Source organism: Oncorhynchus keta, chromosome 15 (genome assembly GCF_023373465.1).
Source record: "Oncorhynchus keta strain PuntledgeMale-10-30-2019 chromosome 15, Oket_V2, whole genome shotgun sequence".
Lineage (NCBI taxonomy): Eukaryota > Metazoa > Chordata > Actinopteri > Salmoniformes > Salmonidae > Oncorhynchus > Oncorhynchus keta.
In genome coordinates, this window is record NC_068435.1 from 36,106,195 (window position 1) to 36,124,036 (window position 17,842).

The following is a 17,842-nucleotide window of genomic DNA, read 5'->3' on the forward strand; positions in this document are numbered from 1 at the left end:
TGTAGCCATATGTAGGGTTTGCCAGAACAAAGAGGAAAGGGGGATACCTCGTCAGTTGTACAACTGAATGCCTTCAACTGAAATGTGTCTTCCGCATTTAACCCAACCCCTCTCCCACCTTATTATGGGCAGTACAGTAAACACATGCTCTGAGACTATTGTTCATTAATTGGTTAATGAACAATAGTAATTTTTTCAGAATTTTTTACCATAGAAAAAGTGGCAGAGACTTGTCCATCAAATAATATGTAAGGGGAAACCTTAATCTAAATATCCTAGTCTGCGTTTACAGAGGCAGCCCAATTCTGGTCTTTTCGCCACAAATAGTTCTTTGCCAATAATTGGTCAAAAGATCAGAATGAGAGGAATATCACATTGTTTTTCCAATAAAATAACAAATTATCATATTAATATGAGAAACTCACCTGTGTTTTCATAGTGAAATTGGATACAGTACGTGTTGTTTATTACTGGTTCTACATAATCACACACCGGCCAGTGTAGAGATCACACACACATAAGTCTGTGTGCGTGAAGGGCCACGTAGGTAAAATCAACCCCAACACTGAAATGTCTGTTTATTTAGTTGAAATACAAAACACAATAAGGATTTCAAACAACATGTATATAATTCTGAATTACCCCATTCATAATACACAGACATGCTAAAATGGCTGAATTTGTGATACTTGGTAAAGTACTGTACAAAAAGACATTCTGGGCAGGCAGTTAGTCAATCAATCTATTAGGAGGCAGCGAGGCAGGACGACCACTACTTCCGTCAAAGCTGTGTTCTTCTAGCCTACTCCAACTGAGAGGAACTTGAAATAACTTTTCTTTACATCACAACTTATGTCCAGCAATATCCACTAGTGTTGCTGCAGCTAGAAAAATCGGTTAAGGTGTTGGCTTGACAGTTGCTGGATCCGGGTTCAAGTTCACAATATACTTCCATGGTTGGTTTTATTGGGTACGGTTACAGGCACACAATAATACGATTATTGTTAGTCAGATTAATGTAATAGTTTGATTAAAGCGTTCGATCGCCAATCAAAATGAAATGTTCTACTACAGCAACCATCTCCTTTTTGGGAATCCTATTTGATTCTGAGTTTGGACATATAAAGTTTATATGTAAAACCTGTCTAAGATGCATACTTTCACTTCTTCCAAACTCAATTCCCTTGCGGAAAAGAGGGAGGCTTGCGTTGTTGGTGCTAGCACATGCACAGATCACATTTTTTATTTATTTAACTAGGGAAGTCAGTTAAGAACAAATTCTTTTTTACAATGGCCTCATTGTAACTTACGATTAAGGTGTTAAAATGTTCTTATCATTCGAAAGATTGCTCAGAAAACCAGGTGTTTTAATCAGCGTATGCTTACTTCGATTATGACCACACAGCTAATAAGATAAACAGAATAAGGTGATTACATGACTAATGCATACTGGACCTACTGCAATTATCAGTTTAATATCAAATTATTAGTGAGCATGTAAACATACTCATTGACTCTCCCTTTTAACTGCCCTTAATTGACCCATTTATAGAGCAACAACTTCCGAATCCATTGGAGAGTATCTGCTTGAGCAAAAGTGAGGTGTACAATAGTATTCCCTGCAAAATAATAGTTTTTTTGCGATTCATATTCACAGACCTACGCCTCCCCTGAATCAGATGATCCCCGCCACACAGGCACAACCATACACATTGATTGGAGACAGCTTGTTTCAATTACAGAAGTTTCCCTAGGATTTTCTACCTGCAGCAACACTAGTGTAGGATAATGGTGGAAATACTGGTAAAGCACAGTGGCTTTATTTCCGTACCAAAAAGCAGGCCCTAGGCATATGACAGCAAAGCTGCATTTACACATACAGCCCAATTCTAATCTTTTTCCCAAATATAGGCTAAATAGTTGATCTGATTGATCAAAATAATTATATATAAAAAAAATAAAAAAGATTGGAAATTGGCTGCCTGTGTAAACACAGCCCAAGGTGAAAATATCCCTCACTTTTACATAAACACTGTGGGGGAAAAAAACATATACGCCCACTAATAACCCTAAATACAATCTTGCTTTCGTTTATTGTTAATAAAATAAAAATAAAATACATTTATTTCACACAGTACCAGAAAAAGCCAAGCTAAGTGGCATTTTAGTAGTCCATTGCAAACAAAGCACTTGTATAAAATATGTAAATGATTTGGTCCTCGTTACAGTATTGTTCACAGACAAGACGCATCCAAAATACTTGGCTTTAAAATAATATGAGATTGTATATGGCTAAAATTAAAGGCACATCTCTTTACTTGGGCTGTGTTTACACAAGCAGTACAGTTATGGGATTAATGAGGAGAAAAATCTGAATTAGGCTGCCGGTGTAAACGCAGCCTTTGTGGTTCATGATGTATTGGTACAATAGACTGCACTGTGTCTTGTGTTATTACATGATGTTTCCTCATTAGAAAACCACAACACACACACACACACACACACACACACACACACACACACACACACACACACACACACACACACACACAGGAAAATGTACAGAAAGTGCATGGTTCTTGTTTGTGTTGCCACAATACAGCTCCACTGATTACTCCTGTATTTTAGAGGTGTTTCTAGTTCTCAAGTTGACCGCAATTGTTTGGAATGACAATTCAATATGGAACAAAAACAGACTGGCACCCAGACTAGTCCTCCTCATCTATGAAGGGGATGTCCAGGTCTGAGAGGTTCCTGCTCCTTGTCTTGGTGTTGGGCTGTCCATCTGGTTGGTCTCTGGGGCCTGTAGCTGTAGTTCTTTGGGCCAGGTCAGCAGGCTTAGGAGGGCACTCCTGCCTCTGGCTCCTCCACAACAGGTTCACTCTGCCTGGTGGAGACACCAGTCTGGATTAGTCTAATAGTAGACAGCTCTGGATTAGTCAAATAGTATCTGATCCCAGATCAGTTTGTGCTGGGCATGACAATTATAGTCAGAGGAGTTAATATAATATTATACATGTAGGCAGTCCCGGGAATAGAAAACCCACTATCTTGGGGTTGCAAGCACCATGCTCTACCAACTGAGCTACAGAAGACTAGTTGGCTAAAGCGCATACAGATCTAGGACCAGATTAGTGTTATGATATGGGGGTCATTTAATGTTAGCACACAGTTAGGCAACACACTACCATGACACACATCCACACTCCATTCCCAGGTGGCAGCACCAACAGAATAGGGGCTGGAAGCCTTGATAAGTTCAGATGTGCGAGCAATCAGTGGATTGGCTACCTGTGACCAGAGGCCTCTTGGCCTTTTTAGTTTAGGCTTACCTCTTCATAGTTTTGTTTTTGTATATCTTCCTTTTTTTTTGGTCACCCTTTTGAACAACAAACAATAATTTGCTTGGACTGACCGATCTAAAGCTAATGACGGAGCTGATACCGGTAAGTTTGCTGTCACCTGGACACATGCACATACAACACAAGTCTTCATATGCTGATTTGTCATCGTCCTCTGGCGATTTTTCAACTTCAACTCCTATTGAATAGTGAAATCCTAAGTATAAATATGTTTTGTGCAAATGTTTATTTTTTTTTTACAATTGCAAACTTCAAAGTGTAGGGAATTCAAGGAGTTGGTCTGGTGATGTCATTGGCCTGACCACTTGGTTACAGACCAGTTAACTAGGCCTAAGAAGAAGATGGCGCCGAAGAACATGGCTGACGTTTTACATTCTCCCAACCAATTGTGCTATTTTTACATTTTTTTTTTGCATTTGTGTAACTTATTTTTTAACTTATTGTGCACATAATGTTGCTGCTACCGTCTCTTATGACCAAAAATAACTTCTGGACATCAGCACAGTGATTACTCACCGCGGACTGGAAGAAACTTTTTCCTTTAACGAGTCAGACGAGAAGGATATCATGCTTTCACTGGAACAGGCCCAGATCCATGCCTTTTGCGTGAAGAAAAGCCGCCGGAGAAGAGGACGCAGATTGGGCATCCTGAGAATCCGGGGGCGAATGAGTAAACTTCCACTGCCTTGCATTATTTTTGCTAACGTGCAATCATTGGAAAATAAAATGTATTACCTACAATTAAGATTATCCTACCAACGTGACATTGAAAACTGTAACATCTTATGTTGTTTTACCGAGATGTGGCTGAATGAAGATACGGACAATATAAGAGCTAGCGGGATTTTACATGCACCGGCAGAACAGAGACACCCCTCGTCTTACCAGAGGTTGTCAATAACAGCTGGTGCGCGATGTCTAATATTAAAGAAGTCTCGAGGCATTGCTCGCCTGAGGTATAGTACCTTATGATAAGTTGTAGACCACATTTTCTTCCAAAGAGAGTTCTCATCTGTATTATTCGTAGCAGTCTATTTACCACCACAAAACAAAGCTGGCACTAAGACCGCTCTCAACAAACTCTATAAGGCCATAAGCAAAGAAGAAAATGCTCACCCAGAAGTGGCGCTCCTAGTGGCCGGGGACTTTAATGCAGCAAAACTTAAATCAGTTTTACCAAATTTGACCAAAATCATAGATCACCTTTACTCCACACACAGAGATGCATACAAAGCTCTCCCCCACCCTCCATTTGGCAAATCTGACCATAATTCTATCCTCCTGATTCCTGCTTACAAGCTAAAACTAAAGCAGGAAGTACCAGTGACTCGCTCAATACGGAAATGGTCACATGACGCGGATGTTACACTACAGGACTGTTTTGCTAGCACAGACTGGAATATGTTCCGGGATTCATCCAATGGCATTGAGGAATATCACCTCAGGCATCGGCTTCATCAATAAGTGCTTTGATGATGTCGTCCCCACAGTGACCATACGTACATATCCCAACCAGAAGCCATGGATTACAGGCAACATCCGCATCGAGCTAAAGGCTAGAGTTGCCGCTTTCAAGGAGCGGAAGACTAATCCGGAAGCTTTTAAGAAATCCCGCTATGCCCTCCAACGAACCATCAAACAAGCAAAGTGTCAATACAGGATGAAGATTGAATCAAAATTCACCAGCTCTGACGCTCGTCGGATGTGGCAGGGCTTGAAAACTATTATGAACTACAAAGGGATACCCAGACGCGAGCTGCCCAGTGACGCGAGCCTACCAGATGAGCGAAATGCCTATTATGCTCACTTCGAGGCAAGCAACACTGAAGCATGCACGAGAGCACCAGCTGCCTAAATGATTACCGCCCCGTGGCACTCAAATCGGTAGCCATTAAGTGCTTTGAAAGGCTGGCCATGGCTCACATCAACAGCATCCTCCCGGACACCACTCCAATTCGCATACCGCCTCAACAGATCCACAGATGACACAATCTCAATCGCACACAACACTGCCCTTTCTCACCTGGACAAAAGGAACATCTATGTGAGAATGCTGTTCATTGACTACAGCTCAGTGTTCAACACCATAGTGCCCACAAAGCTCATCACAAAGCTAAAGACCCTGGGACTAAACACCTCCCTCTGCAACTGGATCCTGGACTTCCAGACGGGCCACCCCAAGGTGGTAAGAGTAGGCAACACCACGTCTGCCATGCTGATCCTTAAGACCGGGGCCCCTCAGGGGTGTGTACTTAGTCCCCTCCTGTATTCCCTGTTCACCCACAACTGTGTGGCCAAACATGACTCCAACACCATCATTAAGTTTGCTGACGACACAACAGTGGTAGGCCTGATCACTGACAACGATGAGATGGCCTATAGGGAGGTCAGAAAACTGTCAGTGTGGTGCCAGGACAACAAGCTGATCGTGGACTACAGGAAAAGGAGGGACGAACAGGCCTCCATTAACATCAACGGGGCTGGAGTGGAGCGGGTTGAGAGTTTAAGTTCCTTGGTGTCCACATCACCAACGAACTATCATGGTCCAAACACACCAAGACAGTCGTGAAGAGGGCACGACAAAACCTTTCCCCCCCCCCAGGAGACTGAAAAGATTTGGCATGGTCCCCGGTTCCTCAAAAGGTTCTACAGCTACACCATCGAGAGCATCCTGACCGGTTGCATCACCACCTGGTATGGCAACTACTCGGCATCTGAGCGTAAGGCGCTACAGAGGGTAGTGGGAACAGCCCAGTACATCACTGGGGCCAAGCTTCCTGCCATCCAGGACCTATATAATAGGCAGTGTCAGAGGAAAGCCCATAAAATTGTCAGAGACTCCAGTCACCCAAGTTACCGCACAGCAAGCGGTACCGGAGCACCAAGTCTAGGACCAAAAGGCTCCTCAACAGCTTCTATCCCCAAGCCATAAAACTGCTGAACAATTGTGGTGGAAGAATCAGAATAAGTTGAGTAACATAGATAATTAAGATGTCTTATCTGCATAATATGCTTATGTGATATACTTGTTATTAGAATGTATCCCTTCGGACTCTGGTGTTGGCAGTTGCACTTCTTCCCTCAGCTGGGGCTCAGTCACCAGGGGCCCAGAGAGGGGAGAGGTCAGGCTGGTCTTTCACATATCCCTGGTGCTATGCAGAATATCAGAAAGGGAAGAGGACAGGGGGGACATTGTCTTCATATGTGAATGTGTCTTTACCTATTCTTAAATCATGTGAAGGGATGGCATGATTAATGGGGAACCAATTACTTGTCTCCACAATGTCTGTGAGCCAGTCACTCCCTCCGTTGGCATTGGGGGATGTGTGTGTGGTAGTGTCTGGAACCATTGTATGTCATCTCTGATGTTGCACTTATCCTGGGATAGTGTATGACCTAGAGGCTCACTCCCCTCAGTGAGCTTGTCCAGGAGTGTAGTCAAGAAGGGGTTTTACTTGAGATGGGAGTATCTGTAGTTGACAATTAATTTATGCCATTGGTCGAGTTGGTGTTTATGTTTTATGAGTACCTGGAACGAGATCCGAACCTAGTCTTAGGGGCCAAACTGAACGAATGCTATCTGGCTGCGGGATACTCCTTTCTCATTTAAAAAGTCTCACCTTGTGACCCGTTCCAAACATCTGTGGTTTGTTATGTAGACTAGGGGGTGGATCTTTAGCCTTTGTGTTGGCGCTCTCAACGGATCATCAGAGATGGTGATTCGTCGACCAGCCATCGCTATTGCAAAGCTCTCACTATTAAAGATTTAGTTTAAGTATAACTGACTTGTGTGATAAGTTCGTCTCATCAGAGATGACATACAATGGTTCCAGACACTACCACACACACATCCCCCAATGCCAACGAAGTTCGTCTCTCCTCATTTGATAGTAAAGAAATGTTACTTACCCTACATTATTCATCTCATATGCATACGTATATACTGTACTCAACATCATCGACTGCATCCTTATGTAATACATGTATCACTAGCCACTTTAACTATGCCACTTTGTTTACTTTGTCTACATACTCATCTCATATGTATATACTGTACTCGATACCATCTACTGTATGCTGCTCTGTACCATCACTCATTCATATATCCTTATGTACATATTCTTTATCCCCTTACACTGTGTATAAGACAGTAGTTTTGGAATTGTTAGTTAGATTACTTGTTGGTTATCACTGCATTGTCGGAACTAGAAGCACAAGCATTTCGCTACACTCGCATTAACATCTGCTAACCATGTGTATGTGACAAATAAAATTTGATTTGATTTGATTTTTTAAATGAACCACCAAGAAATTCATAAAATCGCCACCGGACAAGTTACATTGACCCCCCTTTGTACACTGCTGCTACTCGCTGTTTGTTTGTTACCTATGCATAGTCACTTCTCCCCCACCTACACGTACAGATTACCTCAACTAGCCTGTACTGAGAGCCTTATTGAAGCTAGTAGTTGAGTACAATTTGCTAAAGACCAAGTGGCAATAATGTTTTTGCAGATAGATTTGGACCCATGCAAAGCGTTAAGATGGTCTGCGGTAACAATGACTGTCCATTGATAAATTAATTAGAGAAGTGTTTTGCAAGTGCAGTTCCATTGGGACTTCACTAAAACAATTTAAGAAATTATTCATTTGCAATCACACACTGACTCGGTACCGGTGCCCCCTGTATATAGCCTTGTTATTCTTATTGTGTTACTTTTTATTATTACTTCTTATTTTAGTCTACTCGGTAAATATTTTCTTCTTGTCACGCCCTGGTCGAAGTATTTTGTGTTTATCTTCATTTATTTGGTCAGGCCAGGGTGTGACATGGGTTTTTGTATGTGGTGTGTTGGTATTGTGATTGTAGCTTAGTGGGGTGTTCTAGGAGAGTCTATGGCTGTCTGAAGTGGTTCTCAATCAGAGGCAGGTGTTTATCGTTGTCTCTGATTGGGAACCATATTTAGGCAGCCATATTCTTTGAATGTTTCGTGGGTGATTGTCCTTAGTGTCCTGATGTCCTTGTCGTGTAGTTTATTTGCACCAGTATTAGGCTGTTTCGGTTTTCGTTATGTTTTGTAGTGTTTGTATTTAGATTCGTGTTGCTTCAGTTTAATAAACATGGATCGCAATCTACACGCCGCATTTTGGTCCGACTCTCCTTCACAATGTTGGTTAAGGTCTTGTAAGTAAGCATTTCATGGTAAAGTCTACAGTTGTTGTATTCGGCGCATGTGACAAATAAAGTTTGATTAAGATCCTTATACGTAGCAGGTGGAACAATATTAGCAAGCTAGTTTATCGGTTTCGTAACACTTGTACAACAGGGACTGGCTGAAAAAAACAGCAACTAAAAACAGGGACTGGCTGATAGTCGGCCTGCTTGTGATACTAATACAAAAGGTCAGTCAGAAATGCAATAGATTGAGACACACACCCTGAAATACCATTGTAAGCGGCAAATCCTTTTCCAAAACCGGCGCTAAAAAGCATGCAGACCCACTTTACAACTAGCTACTGTAGAAGGTGGCATCTTAAAAGGGAATCCACCACTTGTTTCTTAAAAAAATCTCTCCCCTAATATAGCCAGGAGTTCGCTAGCAGGAGTTGGGTAAAACACAAACGGATATGTCAACCATGCTACTTCCAATGCACCAGAGGTAGAAAACAATACTTTTTTTTTTACAGCCTGGTTTGAGAATGCAAGTGCAATCACAACCCAATTATTTTCACAAGTAATTTCTAAGTAACTACCTGGGCTGTAAAATAAAGTGTAGGCAGTAAAATAATGTGTTACCGAAAACAAAGAGTTGAAGTAGAGGAAGGTGAAGGCCTACCGTATTTCTCTACTGACCTTCTGACTCTAGGCTTCTCACTCTATCCTCCAGCAGGCTCTCTGAGCTGATAGACAACGACAATCTGGACTCTGAGTCGTCAAAGTTCTCCTGCTCCAACTCTGGCAACCTGCACGCCAGCTCCTCCCTACACACACACACACACACACACACACACACACACACACACACACACACACACACACAGTGCTGAGGCAAATGCCAAGAACTCCTATTGTACCACTAAGACAGTGTTTCTTAATATATTCCTGGGACTGCAACTTTTTGTTCTAGTCCAGCACTATAACACACCTGATTCAACTAACAAGGGCTCAGTGATGGTTTGAATCAAGTGAGTTCGTGCTGGGTTTAACAAAATTGTGCACCCCTCTGAAGGTCCAGGAATGTATTGAGAAATGCTGAGCTGTATGGTATATGGTGCATACACCGCTTACCCCTTCAAAGTAGGAGGATACATTATTGGTCAGAGTAATTAGATTAGATTGTGATGTCATGATCTGGGCAAAAAAACTCCCTCCCACCTGAACAGGCTGAAATTCCAGGCATTTTTTGAAACAGCTGTTACACAAAAAGGGCATTATCATTATTTTCACTTGCAGATTGCTATTTCGACCTCGCTGAAATATCTTTAAAAAAAAATTAAATCACATTTTTAACCACTGCCCCTTTAACACTGACAGCTTCTACTGAGATAGCGTTCCTCTTTAACACATCTGATTCATTGGCGATTAGTTCAGTCAGATGTGTTAGTGCTGGGCTAGAACAAGATTTTGTACCCCATAACAGAGAACTAGGAGTCAGTCTCTTCACTCACTTCTCCTCTTTGATGGATTTGATCCTCTCGATGAGGGTCCTCTCTGACTCCATGTCTATATCCGATCGGTTAAGATCGTCCATTTGAGGTACGTCCAGCTCTGATGAAGATTTCTCTAAGATCTGCAGATATATAGTATGAGTCAATATACCAGACAAGACAACTTTTTGGGGGAACGTGGGAACCATGTTCCCAAAGTGAAATTCCCAGTGGGAATTGGTATTTGGATCACCTGGTTTACATATTCTCAGATGTATTACACACAAGAGTATACCAAACATTAGGACGACCTGCCTAATATTGAGTTGCACCCACCCCCCTTTTGCCACCAGAACAGCCTCAATTCTTCGGGGAATGGACTACAAGGTGTCGAAAGTGTTCCACTGGGATGCTGTCCCATGTTGACTCCAATGCTTCCACAGAAGTTGGCTGGATGTCCTTTGGGTGGTGGACCATTCTTGATTCACACATGAAACTGTTGAGCGTGAAAAATCCAGCAGCGCTCTAGTTGTTGACACAAACCGGTGTGCCTGGCTCCTGTTCAAAGGCACTTAAATCTTTTGTATTGCCCATTAACCATCAATGGCACACATACACAATCCATGTCTCAATTGTATCAAGGCTTAAAAATCCTTTAACTTGTCGCCTCCCCTTCAACTACACTGATTTTGAAGTGGATTTAACAAGTGACATCAATAATGGATCATAGCTTTCACTTGGATTCAGCTGGTCAGTCTGTCATGGAAAGAGCAGGTGTCCTTAATGTTTTGTATAATCAGTGTATATCAAGACTATAAAGTATGTTGTAAACATGTCATTGATCTAGGGTTGCAAAATTCCAGCTCTCCCCAAGCTCGTTCGTTTTTCCTGGACGATTTCTCAGAAACCTGAAAACATTTCCAGAATTTTGCAACCCAATGTGATGTCAAAGCAATGTTATGGTGGAACCAAAGTGTTCTTCCAGTGTCCTGTCTACAGTGTGGAATGGTAGCGACAGTTATTCATTATTTTATTAGTAGGATCCCTATTAGCTGTTGCTAATGCAGTAGCTACTTTTACTAGGGTCCCACACAAAACATACTACAGAACATTAATAGACCGGAACAGCTCAAGGATAGAACTACATACATTGTAAATACAAATAACAGAAATAAAAAAAGGTCCTGTACTAATGTAATGTACTTACAGTGTTCTGTCTCTTGAGCATCAGTTTGTTGACGGCCAGGGCCTCGGCGAACTCCAGCTCTGTGATCTCCTGCATCTTCTCATTGTACCGTCTAAACTGTTCTAAGATCAGGATCTCCACACACCTGGTGGGAGAGAAAGGAGAGGGCTTCTTACAGCAAAATACACACAAAATGCTTACTAAAGACTACATCTTAACTTGAGAGATATGCGTATGTAACTACAACTTAAGTGCAAACATCACATCAGTGCACTGGCTGTACATGAAAGTGAGTTTACAGGCGTTTCTCACATTAGAATGCCACTAACAATAAAATGTGTTTAAAGAAAACGCACTAAAATAACTACATCAGCCCTCTTTGTTAACATTATTACTACTGTAGTAATGTAGTGTAGTCTCACGTGGTTATCTTGGAGATGTCCTTCATGCTAAGGAAAGGGTCTGTGGTGTCAGGGGATCGCAGGATGCAGGGGGCAAACACTATGGCCAGGGAGTTAGCAGACATCCGGTTGTGCTCTTCCTCCTTTGCCACTCTAGAGGAAGGAAATATCCATCAGTCTGACACAACATCCTAATGCATACTGTAACATGGTTAACCTGTCATGTGGCATAATCAGGGACCAAAGTTTTTCCTGGTCAAGTGTGATTAGGACACACTCCGGGACCTAAGTAAAAACTCAAGGCCCAAAGCACAGCATATGAAAGCCTTTGTATGGAAGATGGTGGATTGCTACTATCAGTCAAGATGAATGTCGATGTACTGTACAGGTTATTGAGTGATGTGAAAACGAGTGATAAGTAGAAAGACCATTATACCCATATACTGTAGATAATACTGATCAATCGGTCTGCTGCTACCTACCTGACCAGGTGAAAGACCAGCCTCTCCAGTGTGTTGAAGTTAGAAGGGGGGAGGTCGTCCAGTTTCTGGTAGACCGCACGCAGCTGTTCAGATTGCTCTGGCAACTCTGCAGATGAAATGAACAGTGTCAAATACTTTGACATACTGTACTACTAAAGTACTTCAGGTGGCTAATTTAGCTTGATTGGCGTGCAGGGTGGACAAAGGACTATTCCATTGAATCCAGTGTATGGGGCTAAATCTAGTGCACCACAAGTATTTGAAACTGATTTCTCTGGCATTTCTTAATGAAAAAATACTTATTGAACTTCACACAACTATGACAACTCAATTTCTTCTTTTGCTACATTGTTCCCTACTGATCACTGCCCACCAGACAAACTCACCCACAGCGTGCAGGAAGTCATTGTAGAGGCTAAAGGTAAGGAGGGGCTCAGGCAGCTCTCTGAGCCAGCGTTTCACCAGACCTGTCACCGTGTGGATGGAGTATTTCTCAAGAGTTGCCCTCTCTGGGTCTGACAACAAATACAATTGTCTTGTGTTTTTTTGTGGTAAGAATTGTACAAATAAATTGATGAATGTAAAAATGAAAAACAGAAACATGACTTTATGGTAAATGCTGTAACTACCAGTATACTACAATAGTGTGTGAATGTAGTGCTTTTATTGATTGACCAACAATTAGTACAGTTTAATACAGTAAAAAGGTTTTGTTGATTGTACTAAACCAAAAAGGACATTCAGGGTTAAGCTAGCGGTCTTACTGGTCTCCAGTAGCTGGTGCAGTTCCCTGGCGTGGCAGGCAGAGCCAGACTTGCGGTAGATGCCCTCTGTGTACAGGCCATTCATCTCCACATGCTCCAGCATAATCTGTACCACCATAGGGATTGGGTAGGTCTTACTGGTCAGAACACACACCTGTACCCCAAAGTGCAGATGGCCAGGTACCCCATCATCCTAACACACAGACATAGGAAGCACACTGGATCAAACAATAGTCCTGACAAACTACTTGACAAACTGTAAAAACACTTGACCCATGTAGTGCTGCTTACCAGCCTGGCGCATCGTGTTGAGCAAGCGTTGATGATTTTGGAGAGGCATTTCTTGTGACATATCAATTTGCAAGCTAAAGGACCGAACAAGGCAGACAAGAACAGAATGGTAAGAAATGTGGAGTCTGTTTTAATGTTACAATTAGGGGTGCTGGCAGCGAAGCTCCAACAAATTGTTTTTGATGGAATTCAATTTCTTCCTCCACCTTTGTCACAATATCTCAATGCCCAATTGGTTAAAAAAATGTATACTTTGGCAATACACGTGCAAGTGACACTTTCTTACGGCATAATTCCATATTCATGTCCCTGGTCTTTTCAATGGGCTTGACGATTATATCATATCATTGGAATAATTTATTTCTGCCGGCTGCAGAAATGTTTGCCCATTGAATATCATTCAAAGCCTATAGAACCAACAAGCCAACAAATGCTACTCAGACATCAAAAACAGCACAAATTCCCCCATAGGTGGCGCTCTAATAAGCATTCAAAGTCCAAGGCTCAGCCCCGCTGCCCAGTTTAACGTACAACAACGAAACTATAGGAGAGGAGGAAGATTATTTAAGATACTTTTTCAGAAGATGGGCAAGGACTCTGTTGTCCTGGCATCCTCATGCTGTTGCCTAGGTAAGCACCATGGTCTTGTAGTGGATGCGAGCTTTGACTGGAGGCCAGTGGAGATTGTGGAGGACCGGAGTGACATGAGAGGGACTTGGGAAGGTTGAAAACCAGGCACGCTGCAGCATTTTGGATAAGTTGCAGGGGTTTAATAATAATAATAATAATAATATATGTCATTTAGCGGACGCTTTTATCCAAAGCGACTTACAGTCATGTGTGCATACATTCTACGTATGGGTGGTCCCGGGAATCAAACCCACTACCCTGGCGTTACAAGCGCCATGCTCTACCAACTGAGCTACAGAAGGACCACGATGATGGCACATGCGGGTAGCCCAGCCAACAGCAAGTTGCAGTAGACGGGAGAGGACAAGTACCTTGACTAGGAACTGCGCTGCTTCCTGTGTGAGTAAGGGTCTTACTCTACCAATGTTGTAGAACATATGAACCTGCAGGAGCTAGTCACTGCTTTGGATGTTTGCAGAGAACGAAAGGGTGTTCCGTCCTGTCGAGTTTGAGGTGGTGTGCCGACATCTAAGTTGAGAGGCAAGTGGAGTGTCCATGGGCAATGTTCCCTGTAATCTTTTTCAGCACTTAGCAAATTTCAGGTCTGTTGAAAGCAAACTTCAACATTGTGAAAATTGTGTGGGCTGGATTTACTGTTAACAACTAGAGTCACTCACTCCATATATCAACTCCCAGAAATGTATTGGCTAAATCACCAGAGTAGACTCGCATCAAAAACAATGGAGAAAAATGCATCCCATAACATTTGAATATGGAAATAGCTGTTTTAGCAGTAGTAGCAAATGTGTGATGGTCAATGTAGGCCTACATTCCATGAGACATTTGAGAAAAAAAACATGCAGGGCTTGACATTAACCTGTTAATCCACTTGTCCTTCAGACAAGGTGACAATGTTGTTTGATACAAGAAACCACCATACAAAATACAATTAATTATTATTACCATACCATTAAAAAGAATCAGACAAATTGTGCTACCCTCTGCCTATTGGCTACTTAGTTTATTCAAGACAGACTCAAAATACAACACTGCCCCTTTAAGACATAAAAAAGCTCTTTATCTGACTCTCTTTTCAAAGATGGCTAGAAATGTACACATTTTGTTCTCTTGTAGGAAGCAACCACTCCCTCATTGTTGACTACAATGAGCTATAACTGGTCTAACTCACTAACTAGCAAATAAGATAAATAAATGTGCACAGGAGAACCTCCAGCTCTAAAAACAAGCACATCTATTTGTGACTGCTCATGCTGTAAACACAGTCCAGTTCAAAGTGAATGGCACAGGTCCATATATGGCAATTTGCATTTAGCCATTGCCATATATGTATAGGCCTACTGCAGCTGTGATTGGTTTTGGCGCACCAGTCTATGTAGATTAGTATCAATACACCATTCACTACAAAGATACAGGTATCCTTCCTAACTCTGTTGCCAGAGAGGAAGGAAACCGTTCAGGGATTTCACCATGAGGCCAATGGTGACTTTAAAACAGAGTTTAATGGCTGTGATAGGAGAACTCAGGATGGATCAACAACATTGTAGTTACTCCACAATACTAACCTAATTGACAGAGTGACAAGAAGGAAGCTTGTATATCATAAAAATATTCCAAAACATGAATCCTGTTTGCAACAAGGCAATAAAATAATACTGCAATTAACTTATGTTATGTTTGGGGAAAATCCAATACAACACATTACTGAGTACCACTCTCCATATGTTCAAGCATAGTGGTGGCTGCATCATGTTATGGGTATACTTGTAATCGTAAAGGACAGGGGAGGGGTTTTTATTATGAAAGAAAAATGGAATGGAGCTTTGCACAGACAAAATCCTAGAGGAAAACATGTTTCAGTCTGCTTTTCAACAGACACTGGGAGATGAATTCACCTTTCAGCCGGACAACAACCTAAAACACAAGGCCAAATTTACACTGGAGTGGCTGAGTTAGTTTTGACTTAAATCTGCTTGAAAATCTGCAGCAAGACCTGGAAATGGTTGTCTAGCAATAATCAACAACCAATTTGACAGAGCTTGAATAATTTTGAAAATAATAATGGGCATGTGTTGCACAACCCAGGAGTGGAAACGCTTAGACTTACCCAGAAAGACTCTCAGCTGTAATCGCTGCTAAAGGTGCTTCTACAAAGAATTGACTCAGGGGTGTGAGTACTTAGGTAAATGACATATTTCTGTATTTCATTTGCAAAAATGTCTAAAGTTGTCATTATGGGGTATTGTGTAAGCGGTGCGTAACTGACTGCTGGAAGTCAGGCGCAGGAGAGCAGAAATGGGTAACAACTGGAGCACTTTAATAATGCAAAAACAAGATGTACCCAGAACAACAAAATACTGGTAAAATAACCAGAGTGCACATGCACTTACAACAAACAATCTCACACAAAGACATGGGGGGGAACAGAGGGTTAAATACACAACAAGTAATGAGGGAATGTAAACCAGGTGTGTGGGAAAACAAGACAAAACAAATGAAAAATGAAAAGGTGGATAGGCGATGGCTAGAAGACTGGTGACGTCGACCGCCGAACGCCGCCAGAACAAGGAGAGGAACCGACTTCGGCGGAAGTCGTGACATATTGAGTGTAGATGGGTGAAATTTGTATTTATTTGATCAGTCTAACATAATTTGGAATACAGTCATGGGGTATAAATACTTTCTAAAGGCACTGTATGTGTAGGATATGCTGTGTTGCCTAATTTGCATATATGCAGCTGTAGAATCGCCATTCTAGCACACACATCTTTCTGTCAACGTGCTTTTATTTGGTTTCTATGCAAAGTATATGATTAAATGTTTCCTTAAGCCTGCAGCTAGTTACTTGAAATAAGACACAATCATGCCAAAACTATTTTAATTCAAAGACAAGAGATAGCTAATGTAACACTAGCTTCCTTAGCAGACAAATTGACATTAACAGCTCAAGTTTTCAAGTGAGGCTGTGTTTACATCGCAGAAAAGAAGCAGGCCATTGGATGCCTTCATCACGAGGGGTATGTACTTGGAGTTCTGATTGGTTTCAAGTTTAGCAGTTTGGCAAATTTGCCTGAGCTGACAGTGTTGAAATATACTTTTTATGAGAAAATGTTCAAGAATTGAAGGTGCTAACAAATGTTAGTCATCATAAGAATGTATTACTGTCATATACAAAAAATCTGCTCCTCCCTTGATGGGGATCGTTCAGCTTCACGTTTTTCGGCTTTTGGCACACCACCTAATTTTCCTAAAGGACCCATAAGTTCCGCCATATTGGATTTTTCACATCTTCAAATCTTCTCATGACCGAACATTTGATTGACTTGAAATGCAGAATGTGTAGAAATCATGCCTGTGTCTACTAATTCTGAAAATATCTAAGCAATATGTCAAAGGATGAAAGTTAATGGCAATTAGGTGGTGCTGTAATAAGCATTCTAAGGCTCAGCTTCACCACCCCGGTTGACATACAACCATGAAACTTGGTAAATAAGTGCTTCTCATTATAAGGAACAGAGTTGCCTCAAGACCCATGAATTCCGGCATAGTGGATTTTCTGCCATCTTTACATTTTTCATAAAATCTTCTTCTCATCAACCATAAAATCCGATTGACTCGAAACTCAGAATGTATGTTCATCATGCCAGTCTTCACGAAGTTGGAAAAAGCTAAGTGGTACAAATTGGCCCATTGGTGATTCTGTAATAAGCATTCAAAGTCTAAGGCCCCACACCCGTTCGACATACAACCACGAAGCAGTGTATATACATTTTTATAATCATAAGGAACACATTTTCCTACGTACTGATTGACATACATTCTGAGTTTGGAGTCTATCAAACGTACAATGTTTTGATGAATCCAAAATGGCGGAACATTCTATGGTGGATCCGCGCCGTATTGAATAATCTGCCATTTAGGATTTATCAAAATATACATTGGATGGACTCAACACAGAATGTATGTTAATCATGTCTATCTCTAGTACGGTTAAGAAAAGCTAAGCAATATGTCAAGACCAGAGAAAATGTAATCTTTGTAAAAAATTATTTGCATACAC

At 41.5% G+C, this 17,842-nt stretch overlaps 1 protein-coding gene across 9 annotated transcripts in view; it reads right to left on the reverse strand.

The window, feature by feature from the left end:
• Positions 1-561: 561 nt before the first annotated feature.
• Positions 562-17,842, reverse strand: part of LOC118395235 (unconventional myosin-IXb-like) — a 79,500-nt gene continuing 62,219 nt past the window's right edge. For 5 of the 9 annotated variants that reach the window (XM_052463943.1, XM_052463944.1, XM_052463948.1 and 2 more), the window contains 9 exons: positions 13,135-13,208; positions 12,844-13,036; positions 12,466-12,594; positions 12,080-12,185; positions 11,619-11,750; positions 11,218-11,341; positions 10,032-10,153; positions 9,217-9,344; positions 562-2,887 (listed from right to left, as the gene is read on the reverse strand). In XM_052463943.1, coding sequence (XP_052319903.1) covers positions 2,709-2,887; positions 9,217-9,344; positions 10,032-10,153; positions 11,218-11,341; positions 11,619-11,750; positions 12,080-12,185; positions 12,466-12,594; positions 12,844-13,036; positions 13,135-13,208 — 1,187 coding nt within the window. In that variant the 3' untranslated portion in view covers positions 562-2,708. Of the gene's footprint in view, positions 2,888-9,199; positions 9,345-10,031; positions 10,154-10,269; positions 10,569-11,217; positions 11,342-11,618; positions 11,751-12,079; positions 12,186-12,465; positions 12,595-12,843; positions 13,037-13,134; positions 13,209-17,842 lie in introns of those variants that run through there. The other 4 variants (XM_052463947.1, XM_052463946.1, XM_052463945.1 and 1 more) reach the window with 4 other exon arrangements.